Source organism: Harpia harpyja, chromosome 1, assembly GCF_026419915.1.
Source record: "Harpia harpyja isolate bHarHar1 chromosome 1, bHarHar1 primary haplotype, whole genome shotgun sequence".
Lineage (NCBI taxonomy): Eukaryota > Metazoa > Chordata > Aves > Accipitriformes > Accipitridae > Harpia > Harpia harpyja.
This window is the reverse complement of record NC_068940.1, coordinates 73073297-73096281: the sequence shown is the minus strand read 5'-3', so window position 1 is coordinate 73096281 and position 22985 is coordinate 73073297. Positions and strand designations below refer to the sequence as shown.

Genomic DNA, 22985 nt, shown 5'->3' with positions numbered 1-22985 from the left:
CTTTCAAATTCCATGAAGGTATTTTATTACAATAGTTTCATTTAATATATAGCTCACCTAGTCTTAATAAATCCTCAGTAAAGCACTGCCAGCATATCTCATCAATGTGATTCATGTAAGCATTGTGTACACACTTTTTCCAGTTTAAGCAGATTTCTTAATTTCTTCCATTCTAAATAGGCATTGCAAATAGATGTCAACTGAAAAAAAAGTCTGGGCAAATTATGTTTGTGCTCTGTGTCATATGAAGGTTTTTGAAAGCTACCTATAGTTCACAGCATGTGAACAGGTATTCCCACTCGTTTCTCTTTTTCAAAGATTTACCTTTTATTGGGTAAGAAGAAATACATCCATAAGCAATTATTTGGCAATAATTTACTTTTCTTAAGAGGAATTGCACACATACTAATTCTTGTTTTCAGGTATTATGCAGATGACTGGATTCAGTTACTTCAAGCCACTGCTGGTGGCCATACATCAACATATTTATTCTGGGGATGTTGAGACACGGAGCCTTGTGTTTGGGGGACATGAATATCTCTGCTACACTGAAAGCAGGTAAAACAAAGAGACATCATTGTGCCTCTTCACGAGGAAGGTAGTGTATTTGTGCTACGTTCCTCTGCAGAGACAGAAAGGGTGAAGTACCATAAAGACAGATATTTTGCTAAAAGCCATCTTAGTGATCTCTGAAGGGGTAATCTCTCATACGTAAATACAGAGAACACACGCAAAGGGACACTCACTGCTCCCAACCCATGAGAGCCTTCCTTCCACACATATGAAACAGTACTAAACATGTCTTAGGGAAAAGGTGGTGGGAGGAGAGAAGAAGAAAACCTACAGTTTCAGCATTCTCTTTCTTTTAGTTGTACTCTTTCCTTCTCTCTCTACCCTCCCTATATACATGAGCTTTTTTTCTTCAACCTATCAAAATCCTCTTGGGTTAAAAAGGTCTCAAGAATTGTCCATTTTTGCATCCCTGCGTTAAATAAAATCTCACTATACATTTTCACTCACCAATACAATCTCACTGTGTGTTTTATGTGACATTTAGCAAAAGCAAATCACATAAGACCCGCACTTCCCCTTAAGGGACAACAATTTTATGAAACAGAAGGCATGCAATTATAAAGCAAAGAACAATAAAGTATCATGCCTTTGCTCACAGTCCCGCTTTTTTGTATCTCATAGGTGTGTCAAAATTTGACTGTTTCAGAGGGGAGCATGCACACAGGTATCGAAGCAACTGCACTTCCACACTATCATTGTACCCACACTCTTACCAGACCCTTCTCACCATCCTCCCTCCCCCCAGAGACCTGCTGCCTCCTGCTTCTTAATTCCCATTTCTCAACAATAATGCCATGTAATAGCCTCTTATTTCAGCGGCCATATGAACTACACACAATGTTAATGCCTTAAACCTGTACAGCACAAACCTACTCTTTTTAAACAAAAATCTATGGAAAAAAAGAGTTAAACATTTGAAAGGAGATCAAGTGAACGTCAACAATGTTAGTCCATTCAATTGTTTGAACTCAATACCTATGGGATAGAAAGTAAATGGTCTACCTTTTCCACTCTTAGGAACATGCAAAGAGCAAGTGCTTGTTCATTTCATCCACTCTAGCTAGGCACTGCTATACTAGCTACCTGGAAAGTCTTACCACCTCACACTAACAGCACAGATGCAGAGTACGCCAATACACACCAGCACCGAGTGCTGTTACACCCTCATGCTGCCTCCAACTTTGCGGTCCCCTGGCCCCGATAGCTACGTGTGATGCCCCTGCAAACCCATTCACTGAAACAACCCTTTTTCTCCCTGAGCTCCTAAGAGCTGCCTAAAGACAAAACCCATAATTTCTCAAGCTTACTTCACTGACAACACAAACTTAACATAGACATCCAGAGATGAAATATTTAAAAAAAACAAACCACCACAAAACAACAACAAAAAAAAAACCTGCTATGGACTAATGCCATACAGTGAGAAACAACTTATGTATAAAAAGTCCTGACATGCACAGCTATAGAAACAAAGTTAGCAACTCCTATAGCCAAATGGAAAACTGCTGGTAATCAACTGAATTTATAGGGGAAGAGTTGTCTTATTGTTTACTCTGCAGCCAGCAAAATAAAAACAGGCAAGAAAAACCCAACACAAAAAGCTACCCCCACACACAGAGTTTATTAGTTTCTCCCCCTCAGGTTGCTTCAAGTAGCTGATGCTTTATCACAACACAGTGAATCAGTGCTTTTAATGCTCTTCTAGTGGGGGGGGTGGGGAGAGCAGATTTACAGGACAAAATAAAAAAATCCTTAACTCTAATTCATATTAGTGTGGTTGGGGAAAAAAGCAGAAGCATTTTTTTAGTTACAAAGTGAGGGAGAGGGGTTCTCCTCATCTTCACTGTATCTCCTACATCTTCATGGTAAATGTAGGTAATGATACAGATTAAGCCACTGGAGTAGCTTGTCCTGTAAGTGGTGTCACAGTCTCTGCCTGCCTCCTGACTTCACACTGAAACTCCGAGTTCAAGCAATCTTTTCAGTCTTTTTAAGTTGTTCACATTTGATTCCTGAAAGCACCTAACAAATAATAATAAGTCCATCCAAATAAAGCTTATTGAACATGCATTCTAAACCATCTTTTTATATATATAGAAAATTATATATGTATATACATGCACAATTATATATCTCCATTTGCTTATTCCTTACAAGTAGTTCTGATAAATACAAAAGCAAAGGGTCACACTCCCTACCTAGAAAGTAGGTATACTGAATTTCTGTTAAAAACCCACTCAGGTTCAGTGAAGTGACAAACAACATTTTTTATATCACTTCTATTAAAAGGTAATTAATTTCTAGTGTATATTATAAGGCACACTGATGACACAGTTACTGTATTTTATCAAATCAAGCCATTAGCTTGTGAACCAGAAAGTTCATCCTGATGCCTTACCTACAGAAGAAAGAAAGGAGAATGGTTTCAAATACTGACTTGTTAACAAACATCACCACTTTTTACACACTGATCTGGATGGCAGAATACTTGAAGAGGAAATGTTATTGCTCCAATTTCAGATCGAATTCAGCAATTCAAGCAGACAAAGCTTGGCTAAGCCACAGGCAAACTGCAGCAGTAGTTCTCTTTGTGTTGCCTCATTATTTAATGCCAGACCTGGATTTAAAAGCACTCTGTACTACCACTCAGAATAATGATTTTCCATAAAATTTAAACAAAAATTTTTTCTCAAAGTTCATGCAAGACATAACAGTTGGCTTCTAACTACACTCTTCCCCTTTCATCTTGCACATGCAACCCACCAAAGTAGCCGCTTTGGAAAGGTGTATTATCTCAGCATTCAGGACAAAAATCTGGCTCTTGGATTACCTCACAGATCCCTCTCTGCTGATGATCAAATTTCCTACTAGTGCCTGTGAAACATCGGATTTGCTTAGTACTTTCCACCAGGACGAACAATCAGAAAGCTGTCCATGGGGCCAGCACACCGTGCAGCTCCGCTCCCTAAAGCCACCAGCCAAATGACTGGGCACAGGGCTGCGCTCTCCTTGCAGGATAAACTCAAATACTCTGAAAGAGACTGGACGTTTGTGGACAGGAGATGATAGCTCAAGAAGCACAACCAGAAGATTTATATTGGCACATCCACGTTACATCACAGAAAACAGGTAAATCAACCAATTTAAGCCTGACTGTAGTTCTTATGTTTATGTAGATTAGCCAGATAGTAGGCTTTCACCTATTACCATTTGCTTCAGGATTTCAGTTCGACAATTCTTCACATCACTAATTAGACTAAAAGCTTATATTCATTATTTGTAAATTCCCTTGAGTAGTCCATAAAGACATTTTAAAAAGAAAATTCTAAAGATTCTGCCACTACCATACTAATGTTGCAGTTGCCATTTAAAAAAACTTTCATTTTCCAGGTGTTGTTAATGAGAAGGCTGTTAAGATTTTTTTTTTTTCATTGAAGAATTAAGCATTGCTTTAAATTTAATGAGCAGTTCCGGTATCCTTTAGGAAAATGGGCTTTCATCTACCTTTGTGGCTTCTGACATTTCAGGCCTTTTCTCTTCCTCCATGCCAAAATTCTTTGAAGAGACTGAAACAGGATGGGGGGTGGTGGTGTTTGGGTTAGTTTGGGAGGGGTTTGTTTGTTTGGGTTTTTTGGGGGGGCTTGTTTGTTTGTTCCCCCCCTCCTTGTTGGGTGGGGGGGGGGGGGTGCTTTTTTCCCTAAATGCCACAGTTCCTCTTTCCTTCCTCCTCAGAGCAGGGGTCTGTATTCCTTAAACAATTGTACTACTGAGCTGATTTTGTTGACAAAACATTTTAGAGCTATGGTCACTTCCCATTTATTCTCCCACCCCACCACTAACTTGCAATTAACTGGGATACGGATAACAGGGAAAACACTCAGGAGGTATATGGAAGACTGAAAATAACACCTTTAAATGCAAAAGTGCTTCTAAACATGCAAAAAAATTGTCTATTTAAAGTCCTAACCAGTATGAACTAGTAATCCCCTAATGATGGGACACAATGCTCAACTTTTATCTTTCTCCTCCCCTTCCCTCCTTTCCTTCAGCCACCAAAATAGCTAAAGGCTTCTTCTCTCCAGCCCCAATGGGGGCTGCTAGTTGAAGCAGTCAGTATTTCCATTATGGACTAACTGAAGTTTTACATCAGCTGTAAACAGCAGCTCCAGACTGAAACTTGCATATGACATCCCTGCAATACATAGCCAAGTGAGGGGCTGGAGAGCTCTAGACAGGGAAATGAAAAAAGACTTTTTTTTTTTTTTTTAATTTTCAGTGAATTCAGCTCCTTTCAAAGAGCCCAAGGAGGAGGAAAAAAAATGGTGTAGGACACATCAGTGTCATTTCTGAATCATAAAAGTGTACCAAGACTTGACTAATGAAAAAGGCCAACAAGATACTTTGTTCCATGAAGCAGCTGCTGGGTATACCCTCATAGTGCTTTTATTTTGCATGTCTTCCCTGCTACCATCACTTACTGCACAGAAGTTTGCACATCAGATAGAAACCTCATGGAAATAAGTGACACAGATATCATGTACAATGTAAAAATTTTGGCTTTTTTTTTTTTTTTTTTTTTTTTACACAGGAGGTGCAGCACCAGATTAGATCTTATCCTAACAACTGCTCAGTGATTCGCCCTTCTCAGATTGAAATATCTAAATAAAATTAGCAGCGTTCCTTGACAAACTCAGTAGCCACCATGCTGCTGAGACCAACTTGCTCAACCATGAGCCTGTGTTTGCAGAGAACATCGGAAATGCTTTCCAGATTCCTTATGCCACAGCTATAGACAAGGAGTCTAACCCATTTTGGTCTCTTTCAGGTGAGGCTCAAGTGAAACTAAGTTTGTTTGTACTCAGTTTAAATTCACCATATGCTCCAGATTAACCAGTCATGTTCAGTTCTGGTTTGGGGGGTGGAAGGAAAGCAAAATAAGACTTGAAGTAAAATAGCAAGAGTTGCTCTGCCTATACGCTTAGAGCATGTAATTGCAAGACCTCTGCTACATAGGCTCAGAGAGCAGGGAACCTCTATTTGCTACTTTTTTGCTATTAAACACCCAATTTAAACCTTTCAGGTTGAGAGCAAGCTACTCTGGAGCTTAAACTGAGTGAGGTGTTAGGGTAGTTCAGGGACACAACCTAGCACATACTTCTCCACTGTCATTTCACCCCACACACAGGCTTTTTAAAGAAAAGCCTGTCTGCTGCCTCTCTCAGGCTACTTTACAAAAAATTATACAAATTAATTGTCCAATTCCTAAAATTATCTCAGTAAGTGAAGATTCCTGTGGGGTCTGGGAAATGAAAACACACTGAAACACTCATGCTGCTGAAAGCACCATCTAACTTCAAAAAGCTTGTATGCTGTAACCAGAATAAATGAAAAATCTTGCTTAGTCTGATTTTAAGTGTATATGTAAGCTTCAGCTAACAGATAGGCTCGCTAGCATTTTCAAGTCTCTTCTATGATATAAAAGGATATTAACAAGGGCAAACTACTTCATTTAGGCAACTGTCTATATAATAATGTCTAAAAATATTAATAAAGTCCTGGTGCTTAAAAGAACAAAATAAACTAAAAGCAGAGTTAACAAGAGCACAGAGTAAGTCAACGTTTTCAAGTATACAGCCACATGTTTCAGGCTCTTTCCAGTGTTTAAATGCACTCTTAAAGAATGTAGTATGTGTGTGTGTACATGCACACGCATGCATGGCTTTCACTCTGCATCCATCCTGGCCAAAACTTCCATTTTTATTACTTTTTTCATAAATACATATATTACTTAACTTTGCAAGAGGACAGCTTTATACTGACATGAAAATTGAGCATTTAAGAGATATACTATGCTCATATCTGCTGTTCCAGCAAAGCCTAACAAAGACCTGCAGTTAGCCTGCTCATGTGGCTAAAGTTTTTTTTTTAATTTAAAAAAAAAAAAAAATCCTCATTACTACTTTACACCTTTCAATCTCAAGACAAACCAAGCAAAGTTCAAAAAACACTGGCAAGACAAATAGCTTCTCTTAAATCTTCTAGACCACACTAACAGGAATAGATTAAGTAGAATACTTCACCAGTTTTACAACAGAAGAAAAGTCAAATTTACCATACATTTCCTATTATTTTTGCTTTAAAATAAATAACTTCTTCCATCTCAAAGGATTCAGTACAATAAACCTTATTCACACAAGTTTTTAAAAAAACAGAAACTTTTAAAGTATAAACTGATGCACCCAATGACTAAGACATTGCACAGATACCAGTTATCACTTTGATGCTCCAGTAATTATTTTACTAGTACATTTTGTTGAACTAATTGAATACTAACAAGAAGAAATAACACTCAAGTGCTGGCCCTTACTAATGGCAATTCCACATAGCCTTAAACTGATTAAGTGACCTAAAGGAGATGAGATATAACACCACTACTGGAGAAGTGCTAGAATGTGTGGGTTTTGCACTATCACCATCAAATAGTTTTCCTTCCTTTCTCTTGCCCTGTCAAAACCCAAAAGTCATAGAAAGTGACCACTCTGCTGTTTGGCTTTGTCATTTTTCTGCTGAATGTCACCAGATGCAGAATTAAAACAAACAAACAAACAAAACATTGCTTTTTCTATACTTAAATTGCTTGCAAAGAGAAACAAATTAGGCTTATGGTTTCCAGGCATTATTGTCATTTAAGTAATTTTCTCTGAAGAGTTCTCCCCCCAAAATGAAATCCCGTTCAATTACACAAAAATTGCATGGACAGAACAGCACCAAATAAAATCATTTCCTAGCTGTACTTACAGCAAAAAGTTACATGTTATTTAGAACAACTGCGTACTCTCCCCTCAAAAGCTTTTATACCTCTGAAGCGTAGAATGCACCATCTTTCAGTTAGGATGTAGAGCTAAATAATACACACTTTGGACACATACACAATATTTTCTACATTAAGTTTTGATCTAAAAACAGGTTACTGGAAAAAAATTAACTGTTTGATTAACATGTTTTAAGAAGTTAAATTTATAAAGTAATAACCACCATGCAAAGTTTTCTATTGTCTACAAAGCTTATTTTCTCCTTTTTTTTATAGGGCAATAATTTTGGTCAGGGTAAGTACATCTACACTAGTAAATCCACATTCACAGTAAATATTTTGTACTGGCATAGTTAAAGCATCACAGCTTGTGTGTAAAGAGTCTTTCACAATTTTTTTATATTTACTTAACAGACATATTGTTAATTATAACTTTCATTAAACTTTATTTTTAAGAATTACCAAAACAATCCTCTGTGCTTTTGTCATAGCAGCTTTGATTAGTGCACACAAGCTTACATAGTATCATATATGAAAGCAATCCCTGAGCTTTCATACCAGGCTTTGATGAAAGCCTTAGAGTATCATTTCATTCTGTTCAACTGCAAAAGCCAACAACTAAAATTCAATTGTTCACAAATTTTAAATTTTGCAACATTTCAATTTTACAATTTCTTTCAAAGGCAAGTTATGTTGAAAAATCACTTGTATATAAGAGGTGTAAGTTTATTTTCTTCAGTAACCTTTACAGTTAATATTTAATAGTCTCCCTGTGCTTTCATAATACTATAAAAAAACCTCCCATGACTAAGAAGTGGCATATAAAGCAATTATAGGATAACCGCTATCACCTTTTAAATAACTCCATTATTTTTCATTTCTTTTTTCACAGAAAACATAGAATATAGTGCATGTTTTGAGGATGAAGATCACAGTGAGCATTGACTTTTTCACTGTCACTGTAGATTTAAATATACTCTTATCATCAGAGAACAAAAAAAATTAGAGTTTACATTTCTGCACTGAAAACCATATTCTTTACATAGGGTAGCATTTAACATTTACACTATTTCAGTTTGCTTTGCGTTAAACTGAGCAAAATTGTAAATTTGGATCACTTAGTTTCAGAGCAGAGAAAAGGCCTATGTCATGTTACAGCTAACCAGTTAATTCATAAGTATAATTTACATAAGTATAATTTTATTATCTAGTATTTTGCTAGATATTCAAATTGAGATTAGGAACAAAGTTCACATGAATGTTGATGATAATTTTGACCAAGTTTAATAAATTATTTAGCAGTTAATTACTTCAAATTTAGTTTGTATACAGATGTGCAAACTTATTATCACACCAAGGCAGTAATTGCTATCTTCTTTTTACAATCATATGGTACTGATTTGTTAACAGAAATACCTAAAGTAGGTGGTACCTGCCCCCACTAGCAGATCAAGTTGCTTTTACCTGAGAGCATAGCTTAGCATAGTTTAAACACACCTTGCAAAGCTTTGAAATTCAACCATTCCATCTGCATATAGATATGCCCAACAATTGAGGATTTAAGAAGAACACTTTAAAGAAATGAAGAGCAAGAGAAAGCTAAAAACACTGAATTACAAAGAAAAAAAATTCAGCATAAGGAAGACGATGATGTTATAAGATAACTATTCAACCACAGAAAGAAATCATCCTTCTTTAGGGGTTACTGATCATTTTCTGCTAACACTACTGTTTGTGTATCTTCTTCACTCACCTCCCCCATCATCACCCCCCAAAAATTTAGCTCATTTCAAACCATGCTGGCACCAGCTTCCTGCCTAGTACTGGACTACACAATGAGAGACAACTACCAGTAACAACCAGAAATGGAGCTACCAAAAGCCTCAAAACAAAGCAATTGCTCCCTCCCTCTCCTTCCCCAAACCTCAAAGACATGCTTTAATAGTTTGTAACCACATGCATGTTATCCACAGAGTGCAAGGAAAGTTCACAAAGCTGGATATGTTAGAGGGAAAAGAAACAGGTCAGGGCACCTGCTCAGCCCCCCCCAAACCAGGCAAAGCTCTCCTCATCTAGCCCAAGTCTCATCAGGTAGGACACACACCACAGCCATCTCCAGAAAACTATCACTACTCAAATGCCATTTCTTCCTCAGGAACTTGCAGAGCTTCATCATGGTGAAACATGACTAAGTTTTGGACAGATTTTTCCATGCCTTGCCTTTTTTTTTTTTTTTTTTTTTTTTTTTAAAGAGTACCACCCAAAACGATACACCCAGTGACACTAGTCAGGACTACGTCAAAGAGCAGCTTTCTGGAATACAAAACCACATGAGATTTCCACCAACACTCTATAGCTAAAAAGTTAAGATAGCTTGAACTTTCATTTGAAAAGCCATTTTGAAGAGCTGCAGTACAAAACACAGCGCTGCTATACAGCAGGAGACTAACATAACCACATGTGTGATGCTGGATCTGTACTATCGTTCATGCATTCAGAAGTAGCATTTTCATGTTAAGATACTGAACTTAATCCAGTGTATGCAAAACCAGTAAGAGTCACAGTAAGTGAACTGTGTGGATCAGGCAATGTGAGCAAAAGGGACAGGAGGAAAAGCAACGTACATAAGCTTATTATTTGCCACTGAGGCAGGCAAAAGTCAACCACAGCAAGTGAATGTAATTTTGTGATTTTACTGAAGCTAGTCAAACACAAAGGTAAAGCAATCTTTAACTCAGTCTAAAAGCTTGAATGGTTCTACAAATTATAATGATAAATCTTTTCCCAAGATTACTCTCAAGGAGTGATGGGTAGCTTCAACTTTATATGGCTTAAGCACATGCTACATACCTGAAAAGATAATTTTGCTCATGATCTGAGTTTAATTGAACAACTGTCATCAAGCCCAGTTGTACAAAGGGTGTGTACTCCACAGCTTTATGTAAAAGATCACAGTTCTATGTTAAATGCAGAATTTGGGGTATATTTACATGCCAGCTGTCAATTCATGTTTAAGAGAGCAGCCAGGGTAGAAGAAGGGGTAGAAATCACATTAGTTATAAAAATTCCCTCTCAACTGTACAACAGAAAAAAAAGAAAACTTCTAAATAGACATATACAACTCACTCTAAGCAAACACATTGTTAATGCAAACAAAACAAGCAGCAATCCAAACCAAGTTACCAAATAGAACAGGACCTCACTGTTTGCTATTAGGACTCGGACCATCACTGAGAAACAAACTTAGTATTTCATAAATAAATGAAGGGTCACCTACTTTTTGACTACCAGAACTTAATGTGGAGTGTTTGGGTGTTGTGTTTTGGTGGTCGGGGTTTTGGGGGGGTTGGTTTTTTTTGGGGGGGGGGGGGGGTGGTGTTTGTTCATTGTTTTTTTTCTTCGGGGGGGGGGTGTTTTTAAGAAAAATAGTTTAATAGAAAAAGCATTCTGGTGCATCTTCAAATGAACGAGTATTAGCAGTGTAAAAACAATTTTACACCACTGCTACCAAGCACCAACATTAAACTCTGATAAGAAGTTTAATGATGAGTACACAGTATTTAAAAAAAAAAATCTCTGCTCTGACTTAAGAGCTGTCCATTTCTCATGTATTTTGTACATGTTATTAGAAACAACTTAAATACCTGTGGCTGTACGCTAGGATCCTCCAATTCCTTCATTAAGTGTTAATAAAATCTACAGACCACATTAAACTACATGCTTACCATCTCTTTATATGTATTTGAAATTTAAAGAGAATCTGAATTCATAGACAGTTTTAAATGCCTATCATCCTTGAAATTTGCACATTTCTTAAAAGTATCCTACATTAAAAATTTCTGTACAGGTGCAAAGTTCATACAATTGGGGAACAAACAAGTATTGAGATATTCCAGCACTTCTGTTAGGGTCAAAATGAGTACCTCCTGGTTAGCAACAGCAGTTTTTAGCTCTCTGTCACCAAGTTATGTTGCTGCCCACCACCACCTGGAACTTGCTTAAATAACCGAACTTCTATTAACACAAAGCTCAACGTATAGGAACTCTTGCTGTTGATCAGCACCCACTGTGATCAATACCACTAAAAGACACTTAGCATTGAATCCCTCTCACTTGACCCTGGTGAATAGCTCCCTCTGCACACCAGAGAGCTGGTTTTCCACAAAGATAGATGTGGTTCATTCAGGGATCCAGTTCCCTTGGTAGGAAAGACTCGTGTGCTCTTTACAGTGCAGCAGTACACATCTGTAACAGACCAGTGCCTTGATGGCAAGGGGAACCTGTACAAGCTGGTATACAATTAGTAAACTCATCTGAAAACTTATTTCAAAATTTGTAACAATATTCCAAGACACAGACAAATAATTTTTTAACCGTTACCTGCTTAAGGTTGCCACAAAACTTTCACTGGAAAATCATTTAAAGCATGTTTATCAGAATTTTAATTCACATCAGGAAAAAGACAATATATGGTTTACATTATAAGTGTAGTCTGTTATCTTGGATTAAACTACTACCTAAATTCCTCAAACATCCTTCAGATTATGTTTTTCAAGTACTGCCTTAAAGAGACATTGTTCTGAATTTTTTACTCTAGATGTAGGAAGAAAAATTGAACTATTCTTTCATGATAACCAGGAAGCCACCATCACATAGAGAATCTCCCCTACATGTATAAACCAAATAATTTGCTCTACCACTGAAAATAAGTTTCTAGATGATCTGTTCCATAACTGGTTTAAAACTACTGTTTTTAAAAAACAAACCCTTGTATCTTTTGCCTTTGCTAGATGATATATGCGTTTTCCCTGTCAAAGCTAGAGCAGTTTTGCAAACTCGGTTTCCCAAGAGCCTCCCCACAGCGTGCTGAGGACTTCCTCTGGGGGCAAGGAAGAAGGGGCAGAGAACACGCAGGATCAGGCCCCAGGATGAAAGCTGTGTGGAGCAACTGCATGGTACAACTCACTCAAGGTTTTTCCCCAGCCCTCCTTCTCATAGCTAGCCCTCCTGCCCTGCTTATTCCTAGAAAATTAGAGTCCCACATTGATCCATCCATGCTAGATATTCAACAGATAATTCCAAATCCAAACACAACAAACTTTTGACTTCATCCCTAACTGCTATTTAACATGAAGTTTCAGGAAAATAAGTAATTGTGAACCCAAATAACTTCAGATTCCCCCCCCAACAAAAATTTTTGTCCACACAGACTAGAGTTCCTTCTGTCTGGAATTCTGATTTCTGCACTACAATATTTAAGGCTCCATTAAGGTGAAGCAAGCTCCATTTTTGAGGGAAAACCTACAGGACCTGTACATTTAGCTTTTAAAAATAAAATCAATTTACCAAAACAATAAAGCACTGCTATTTCTACAAAGAAGAAAAATGTATTAGACACATGGTATAGACTACATATTTTAAAATAGCGTTCCTAAAGTTCAGCTGAGCATGAAAGTTAATCTTTCAAAAGTGAGCATTCAGCTCCAGTTGTGTTCGAGTGTACTAGTACTAGCAAAAATACCCCAACCTTATTATTTTTATAAATTCTCCAGATATTTTTAGCTGATATCTTCTCAAACTGCAAATTATTTTATGGTAATATAATCTTTTAAAATGCATGTGTGTGTATATACATATATATATACACACACAGAGACACATACACATTCTCTTTGAAACATTTCTCTGCATTATTTCTCACCAATCAGACTACAGTCACAAAACGATCAAGATACCAAAAAAATTAAAATGGAGTGAGGCCCTTCCCAGCTGAAGGCTTTTCATTTCAAGATAGTTTCGTTCCATTACTTAGTCCCATACCCAAGAAGAGTCAGATCCCTCTTTGACTCATTGTTAATCTGTACTCTTATCAAGAATGCCTCATTTTACCTGTTAGAGAGGCAGTCTTCCATCCATCCAGATTTGCAAAAGGACAGTTTTAGTTGATGCTGATTCCACTGCACTGTGAAGAGGCAGGCAATAGGGGAGGCACACTGCTGCTAAGGTTACACTGCACAGGAGACAGCTTTTATACTACAGGTTTCTCTTGTGCCAGCTGCCATGATAATACACTTCAGCAAATTAACAATCAATATTATAATTTAATATAATTTTCCATTTCAAAATTTCAATGCACTTCCAGGTTTTTTCTCCTGCAAAAGACCACCTTTTTTCGTCCCACTCTTTCACTACCGTTACTCATACAGTATTTTAACATTTACCCTAATATTGACCCTAGTAACACACTTTATTTGCTAAGTATACAACTACAAACATCAAGATTTTCTTCATGGTTAAAAGTATGCATCTTTCAACACACACTCACAAACCAATATTGCAGACATGAAAAGAAGCAAAAGCGGGAGAGAATACAATAATATAATTTTTTATTCATTACCTGAAACATGCCCAAACTCACAGGAGCTCTTGCTCCCATACAGAAACTTTTCAAAGCCAAATTACTTATTCCAGGCGATGAGAAGAAACAACAGCCACTGAAGTACCCACATGGATAAACATGCTCAGAGAGGCTGGGTAGCACCAGTAACTACTGGCCTTACTGATTGCCCCAGCACACCTGGGGAGATTTTGGATGGTACATTCAACAATATTTTATTTGGACAGCAAACGTAAGACTCATACAGCAAAGATGCAGGATGGAAAGACATACAACTGCATATACTTGACATGCCCAGGAAAAAAAAAAAAAGAAAAAAAACACACATAAGGATGGAAGCCTCAGACTAAAACTGTAAAATAATGCACAAGTATTTCTGGTAACAATGTCACATTTCTAGATGAAATAAGGAAAAGTTATGGTTTTATCTTAGCTTTCAACAGTAATTAGCATATAACTCAACATATAATTCTGTACTCTGCATCATTCAAGATAAAGCATGGACTGACGTGTAAACATTTTGCTTATGAAAACAAAATGAGAGAACACACATTAAAAGACAATAGTATTGAAGCGCTCTGGAACTACATAAAGCACCTCAATATTGCCAAGTGCATCGATCCTATTCAAACTTTTCCACCTAACCCTCTCCCTTTACAAAACATTAAAAGTTCTCCTCCTTACTTAAATTGTACAGGATTTAATTTTTGCACCCATTCTCCATCTATTTACTGATTCTGAATAATCAAATTCCAAGAACAAATTTGACTCTTATATTACAAGAAAAAAAAATCTCACATCAATATTGCCCTGTGCCCATCCCACTGGGCTCGCGTAAGGATGAAATCACCAGAAAAGGGTCTTTAATTGTGCTCCATGGCACTACGTGTTTGTTACCAAAATCCCAAGAGGATAAAATCCAAAAGCTGAAGTGACATTAAGGAGAGGACCAGGTTTAAGGAGTGAAGAACCTTTTTTGTGAGGTTCCCTGAAGGGCTAGCCCTGCCCATGGTTAAGTATTAGGTGTATTTTAATTCCGCCTGGGTCCCTCTCTCATAGCCATTATGGGAAGCTTCACATTTTCTGTTAGGTAGATAAATCCCAGGCCATTTAAGAATTTTTCAGGTCAAAACTATGCATTTGAAGTCCACCCAGTAGCTAGCCAGAAGCCATAAAAGGACTCCAGCACAGTAGAGTCCTATGCTCTGTACTTAAGAGAGCAACTGAAATGAACACAGCCCCATTTTACAAAAATACCACCTTCAAGGTCTCAAAAATGTGGAAAATGTTATTACCCCATGCTTGAGGGGAAAAAAAAAGGGAGAAATAAAAAGATTTTAAACATTTCCTGATTATATTTTACTACCCTTGAATTACACTTCCAAAATACTATTTTTTATTCCACCCCTTCAAAATCTATCGTATCTACACACAATTTAAGGTCCACTACAAGTATGTTGGTGGTACCTCCCATAATGGGAAGGCAGCAAAAAGAGAGCAGGACCAACCTTTCAAGACACACGTTTAGAGCTGTGCTTCATGTACTCCAACTTATTTTTAAAAACTGCAAGAAGGGATTTTTTTTTTATTAATGATCAAACAGTATGAGGAGTTACAAAAATTAAACTTCCAACAACATAACAGTTAACATGGTTAGTGAAGAATTATCTGTTCTTGCCATAACAACTCATTGTTTATGTAACAATCACCACAACTATCCAGGTTTGTTTCCACTCTAATTGTAAGCTTTCAAAGATTAAAAAAAAAAAAAGAAAAAATTAATTTCCTGTTCACATCTGCAAAAATAAATGTGGAAACAGAGAATAAAAACCCAAAAATCACTATGCAAAGTTTTGGCCTTTCACTCTCAAAAACATTCTAGTTTGGACCCAGGCACAGTCCTCCTCCTCTTTCCACAGAAAAGGGCACAAATACAGCTAATAAATGACATATTTTCTATGTCTTCTTACATTCAGCATGTTTCTCCCTGCTTGATATTTACAGAAGCAAAACTAAAAATCAATGCCACTAATTTTTTTTTTTAATAGCCGTGACCATTGTAGCCACCATACATACTTTAGCCTCACAAAGCCATTTCCCACTGCCTTGCGCACTCAAGATACAAACGCTCATTATACTGAAAATTAGCAACACAATCTGATGCCCATCCAACAGCATAATGCTCGCCCCTGGAACAGAGATGGTTGCATAAGGGATTTGGGGCCTGTTTTTGTCAAATCAGCCTTCAGATACTTCAGCATTACAGGTGAAGCACAGCTGACAGGTCATTGTGCTCCCTGTAGCACAGCTCGTTAAGAAGCAGCATTACCTACCTACAAGATCCTACAAGATGCACTTTTGCTACCCTCTTCTGTTCTTCTCCCAAACAAACACCCCAGAAGAGACACAGTGAATTTATTTTCTCAACAAAGAGCCCTTGGGGGGGGCGGGGGGGGGGGGGGGGGGGAGATAAATAAATTAACCTTCTAATTGGAAAACTACCTCATCATTACCACAGCTGAGGTGTTGTGAGCATTTTAGGCACCTGAAGGCCCCAGGAGCAGGCGTGGTGGACCAGGTCAGGGTGGGAAGCCCACCTGGACGTGGGAGCTGGGGCCAGGAGGCTGTGCCAGGCACATCCCCAGGTGCCCAGAGTTAGTGCCTGCCCTCCCCCCTCCTCACACACAAGTGACATCAGGGCCATTTGAATAATCAGATTGCAGCGTACATCGCCTTGCAAGATACCAGCTGCTCTTGGATTGCGGCAAGGTAGTACCCAAAGCCTTGCGCCACAAGTTTCATGGCCACGGGCGCACGTACGCTATGGGCTGCCACCATCCTCCTCCCGCATTGCTGCCTTGGGAGAAGAAAACCCATCTAAGTAGCGATCGTGACTAACGGTGCCCTGCCTTCCCTTGCAGAGCATGACTAGCAGTCAGAATTATTACAATGTCTTGTCCAACTTTTGCATAAAGTGACCTAAAGCTTTAAATATTGCAATAGCCTTCCTCTACACTGAGGGGTCTGAATGCAGAAATGCTGCATTCCTTTGGCATTCCCTTGGGATTTCAATAGTAAGTCAGGAATCTACTCCGAGCTTATTAAATACTTTGCACCTCCCCCAAAATAATTCTCCACCCTTCCATCAAGGAAACCTTGACCAGGCCCCTTCTTTCAACCACAGTGCATCCCCTTGTCTGTTTTTAAATGCTTCCACGGGGGGGAGGGGAGGGAGAAAGGCACACACTAGGCTCTCTCCCTCCTTCCACAGCAGGTAGGAAGGTAGTTTTGCAAACCTGGGTGTGCCCACTTCAAATCTGAAGATCCAGCAAGGGCTGGAATGCAGTGACTACTGGGCCTAAGAATTTCACCCTGAATAACAAGCCAGGCACACTCCACTGTCTTCTGGATTCAGCTCAACTTTATGGCAACCCTAGCTGACACCACCTCTTGACCTTCCTTTATGTGACGAGGATATGGATTACCAAACCCTTACCCTTTCCTCCCATGCACCTCAGCCGCCTCTCAAGAAAGATACCCACAAACTACCTTTGTGAGTGATAATATACACACTCTGCTAAGGAAAAAAAAAATAAAAATCATATTTAGGGAGGTCACAAGGAGGGGAGCTAGGACTCTCAATGTAGCCGCCTCACAACAGCAAAGGTCAATACAATGTATTGAGTGATTTCAATGCACTACAAAACAACTTTTGCTCTTATGAAGTAATCGTTTGACCAAACTATTAATCGTACACTCATGCTGAAAGACAGACTTGACACATCCACTTTTTTTTTTTTTTTTTAAATGGCGTCACTTCTCTAACTGTGTCTCTCCCACTGGAGCGCACAGGGCTGTCTGGAAAGCACTCCCCGGCCTTGCAGCATGCAAAGACACTGGGTGGGCCTGGTGAGCAACACACACCCCCCATCCCGGCTGCATCTACACCTTTCTCTTGTGTAGAAAGATACAAAGACTTCAAATAAGTTACTTTGAAAGCACCTTAATAACCAGCTTCACCAAAATACTCAACATTCAAAAACTGTGTTTTTACACATACCTAACAACTCTAAATATACACCCAGTAAGAAATGTTTATAGAGACATGGAAAAAAATCTCCAACTTTGACACCACCCCCACCCCCCCCAAAAAAAGTAGTAGACATCTATAAAAGGAACAAGAGAGTCAGTTTTACATATGGAGGCCACTGAATTAATTTTAAGTGGCTTCCTAGATTTGATTGGGGGGGGGGGAGTGGAAACAAATGGGAAGGAAGTGCACTTATTAGAAATGCAATTTAATTTTCTGTTAAAGAGCAGTATAAATCTGAACTATATCTAATACATTCCAACATGATACTGCACGATGAAACAGTGTTTGCACAAATAAGGGCTTTGGGAGAAGCAATATGGCTATGCTGATACAATTACATTTGCAATTTTTTCAATATGCCTATATGTAGGCAACGCATGCCTAGAAAAGTGCTTAAGTTCAGTGCAGAATTCTTTTCAACAAGTTACAGACAGATGCATGTTTCTGATAATTGCTAATTCACAGGCAAATAGGAAGACATGCTACCCAATATGAAGAATGGACTTTTACACCATTTCAGCTGACAGCTGAAAGAACAGGAAAATACTTTTAAACACATTAAACAATGATTAAAAAAAAGGGGGGGCACCAGTGATTTTAAATTTACCTTTATATGCGTGAAATGAAATTGTTTTCAGCAGCATAAATAGAATACTACTTGTGCAAGCTTGAGATTAATAAGCATGATAATAATTTTATTTATTAAAGACACTAATAGGAAATTATCAATTCTTATATGTCCCATGGAATTTTCTTCTTAAATCTAAAAATATATTCCATCTACAACAGTATTTTTATATACAAAAGATCTGAAATATAGGCTACTGTAAATCAAATCCATATACCTTGCATATTAAATGAGAATGAGTACATACAGCATATTAATTTCCAGTGAAAAGTATCAAATAAATATAACCATAAAGATTAACATGCTATGAATAGGTCCAGAGAGGGGTTCCCCCCCGCTTAACTAGAGCAAAAATCCTCCATACTTTCTCAAGCGAAGCTTTCCTCTAACACTAAACAGTGATTAAACTTCTAATTCTTAAAATACCGAGACACAAAGCCCATCAAGACAGCTAATTCACCTTTTCAAATTAACTATTTTTAAAAGACTGCACTTTTAAAAATAACCCTGAAATAGCAGAAGACCCTTTTAACAAAGTTACACAGAGAGACATACTTCCCAGATTGAATAATGGAGTACAGGAACAAGCACGTGGAAAGTTTGATCTATTTTGCCTTTACTCTCTAGTGCACGCCAGGTTTTCTATAATCTAAATATCTGTGAAAGAAGCAGGCTGAATGGCTATAGGCAGTATAAAAATACTACCTTGCTTTATTGCAAGTATTGCTTCGTTACATGAGGCCCAACGAAATTACTGCCTTGCAAAAATTCAACATACATTTAGAAATTAAGGATGCATAAATCCTGCCCTTATTGGGAGTCATTCTCCTGCTGCTTCTATAGACCAGCTCGAAATAGTGATGAAAAATCGTCTCAAGTATAGATGAGACTTCTACTACGTGCCTATAAAACGCTGCAGACTCCAACATGGCAGGATCAAAAAAATATGTATGTATACCAGTATATTTACAAGATGCTTTTTGTTACTGGAGCAAAGCTCATGTGCTTGCCCTTTATACAGTCCACAACACCACATTTCATTTCCTGCTAACACCCAAATTTTAACTCTTCTCGTGGAACTTTAAATTTTAAAATCTTCACAATCATTTACCATCAGACCGTAATAACTTGCTTCTCCCACAAAAAGGCTTTTTTTTTTTTTAAATAAATTAAATACTACCACCGTCGCCCAGCCAAGACACTACATTAGAAATACATGGGGTGATTCTAGAAAACCCCTAGGACAGCACAGAGTGCACGCCTGTGGGTTTAAGAAAGCGGTCCATTTATCTACAGGGAAGAGAAACACAAACCCAAGCATTTTTCAAATTTCTTCTCACTGGGTAACTGAGGGCAAGGGGCCGGGGGGTGGGGGGTGGAAGAATAAATTACCTTTGTCTTTTAGGGACTGAATGTTCAACTTCTATGAGTTTCCCATGCAGCTCCACTTTACCTACAGAGAGAAACAGAAAGGGGGAAATATTGGAGCACGGCTGTGCATCCCCCGCGCGTCCCCGTCTCCCGGAGTGGGTTTGCAGGGGTGTAAAGCGGGGAACGGGAGCGCAACACGTTATAGCCCATTCATCGGCAACCCGGGCACCGGCGGAGCGGGGACCCGGCGCCCGGGAAGGCGGCAGAGCCCGGCGCCGAGCCGCTGCCGCGTGGGGAGCCGGAGCTGCCCTCGGCGGGCCCCTTCCTCCACCCCATCCCCGATCTCAAAACGGCCCGTGAAACGCCGTGTGCGGGAGCGGGGCTCGGCCCCGTCTCGGGGAGGGAGAGCGGGGGCTCCGCCGCCCCCCGCGCCGCCGCCGGGCCTCCAACTTCGGGCGGTTTTCTGCGCGGAAGCGGGCGGGAAGGGAGCCGAAACGAGACACCGAGCACAGCCCGAGCCCATCTTTTCCGCGGGAGCCTCTCTCAGCAGACCTCCGCAAAGCCGCTTCACGCGAAAAAAAAAAAAAATTAAAATTATTTTTTTTTTTTTTTAAGCACACAAAAACAGGATGTCGGGGCCAGGAGCCGGCGCGCTGCTGGAGGCGGTGATGGTGCGTGAGAGCAGCGAAGAGAAACCGAAATAAATAGCAGGGCAGCGCGGGGAGGGGGGGCTGCCTGCCTCCCCCCTTCCCAAGTTTGGGGCAATCGGCGGCTCGCCCCCAGCCCTGCGGCCTGCGCCAAGCCGCGGGGAGCCCCAGCCCGCTCCGGGGGGAGGCGGCCCCTGCGAAGGGCTGCAGGGGGGGGCGGGGGGGGTGTCCATCTGTGCCCAAGGAGGGGGGGGGGGGGGTGCAGCCGATGCCCCGCGGAGCGCAGCGCGCTTCGCGCCCGCAGCCCGCCCCCTCCCCACTGCACCCGCCGCTCTCCCCCCCTCGCCCCCCCTCAATGCAGCGAGGGCCCCCGGCCGGGCTGGACTGGCCGTGGGGTGTGGAAAAACATGGGAGCCGCCGCGCCGCGGGTCCCTGGGCCCAGGCTCCCGCCCCTCCCCGGCCCCACTCCCCCGCCACGCCGGGCTGGCCCCTCCCGGGGGGCCGCCGCCGCGCAAGCCCCGCGCAAAGCCTCCGCGGGCAGGCCGGGCGGCTCCGGCCGCGCTAGGAAAACAACAGTTTGCATCTCACCTGGGGGCGGGGGGGCAGGGTAGCGGGGACCCCCCCCCCCCAACCCCGGCTCCCCCCCCCCCAGGCCGGCGGCGCGGCCCAGCCCGCCGCTGCAGCAGCTCCGCGGCCGCGGAGCAGCGCGGGCGGCGAGAGCCGTCGGGGCTGCGGGGAAGGGGGGGGGGGGCGCGGAGGGGCCGCTCACCTGAAAGTGCCTCGATGGCCTTCATGGCCCAGCTCTCGTCGGGGCAGTCCACGAAGGCATACCCCGTCTTCACCAGGAACTGGCCCGAGAAGGGGATCTTGGAGTCTTTAAAGAGACTTTCCAGGTCGAGGGGGCTGACGTTCTCGCCGAGGTTGCCGATGTAGAGCTTGTTCATCTTCCTGGCGGCTCGGGGAGGCGCGCACCGCGGGCTGCAACCCTCGTCTTGCGAGAGGAGGTGGGGAGGAAGGGGGAAATAAAACAAAATGCGATGGAGGAAGGAGAGAGAGAGAGGACAGGGAAAAAAAAAAATCAGATCTGCAGCTTGTGTCCCTCCCTCTCTCTCTCTCAAGGGGTAAAAAAAAAAAAAAAAAAAAAAAAAAAAAAAAAAAAAGCGTAGCCAAACGGGAGCCCTAAGTGCCTGCCGTGCTACTCGGGCGCATGGGGGGCGCGGGGGAAACACCCAGCGCCGGGGCCGCGGATGGCGGGCTGAGGAGAGGAAAAGGAGGAGGGGAGGGAAAAAAAACTACTTTTTTTGTCTTGCCCCCAAGCCCCTTTGGCAGCAGCAGGCGGACTATGAAAATGTCACACTACGTGCGTGCAGGCGCCGCCTCTCAGTATAAAAAAAAAAAAAAGAGAGAGAGAGAAGGGGAGGGGGGAGGGAAGGAGGGAGGGAGAGAGAAAAAAAAATTACTTGAATATTCCGGCTTTTTGAATGAGCCACGTGTTCAAACTACAAATCAACTTCTCACGTGAGGAATCCCAGCTCTTCAATTAGCGAGTGGATGGGGCGCGCACACACACACACTCGGAGGAGGAGGAGGGCCGGGGTGAAGGACGGAGGGGGGGGGGTGGGGGGAGGCTGGACAGGACAGAACAAGTTTAGAGAGGGCGGGGGAAGGGGAAACCGGAGTTGGGTGGGCTCCGCTCTGCGCCGCCTCTGCCCTTCCGCCGGGGGAGTCCGCTCCGCGCGCCCCCGCCGCCCAAAAACGGCTGGGCGGCCGCACCTCCCCCCGTGCGAGTGGGGTGTGATCCCGGGGAGGGAGGGGAAAAGGCACCGCAATGCCCGCCCCCCCGCCCCCCCCCGCCCCGCTCCGCTCCGCTCCGCTCCTCCCCCGCCGTGCCAGGCTGTGGGGATTATTCACTGGGGTCGTGCCTGGGCGATCCAGCTCCTCGGCACTGTGGTGGGGGGGAGGAGGAAGAGAGGGAAGAAGGAGAAGAAGAAGGGGGAGGGGGCGCGGGTGTGGGGGGAGGGGGCGGGGGAGGGCAGGGATCCGCTCCCGCGCAGTGCCGCCGCGGCTGCGTGCTGGGGGTCTGTGCGGGGCGGGGGCGGAGGGTCTCTCCAGCCTCGGAGGAGCCCCATATGGTAATGTTTCTGCATTACTCGCAGTGCCCCTTTGCGCTGAGCCTTACGGAAAGGAGGAGAAAGGCGGGGGGGGAGAAAAAAGAAAAGACAAAGGGGTGGAGGAGAGTTGAGGGACGATGAAGAAGGGGAGAGTCCTGGGGCGAGGGAGCCGCGCTCCGGGGAGGGGCGGGGGGGGTGGACCAAGCTCCGTTTCCATCTGGGTAATGGTGGACGGCGCGGAGGGAAACGCGAAGGCACCGTTGCCCTCGGCTGGTAACGGCACACAAAGGGATTTGGCGACCCCCCTCCTCCTCCCCCCCCGCCCCCCCCCCCCCGCCCCCGGCCCGGTTTAAG

At 41.9% G+C, this 22985-nt stretch overlaps 1 protein-coding gene across 2 annotated transcripts in view; it reads right to left on the bottom strand.

The window, feature by feature from the left end:
- Positions 1-22076, bottom strand: part of IGF2BP3 (insulin like growth factor 2 mRNA binding protein 3) — a 119124-nt gene extending 97048 nt beyond the window's left edge. Inside the window, exons 1-3 of one of the 2 annotated variants that reach the window (XM_052800040.1) lie at positions 21981-22076; positions 21290-21511; positions 19895-19955 (exon numbers count right to left, since the gene is read on the bottom strand). In XM_052800040.1, coding sequence (XP_052656000.1) covers positions 19895-19955; positions 21290-21464 — 236 coding nt within the window. In that variant the 5' untranslated portion in view covers positions 21465-21511; positions 21981-22076. Of the gene's footprint in view, positions 1-19894; positions 19956-21289; positions 21657-21980 lie in introns of those variants that run through there. The other variant, XM_052800030.1, reaches the window with a different exon arrangement.
- Between the last annotated feature and the right edge of the window lie 909 nt (positions 22077-22985).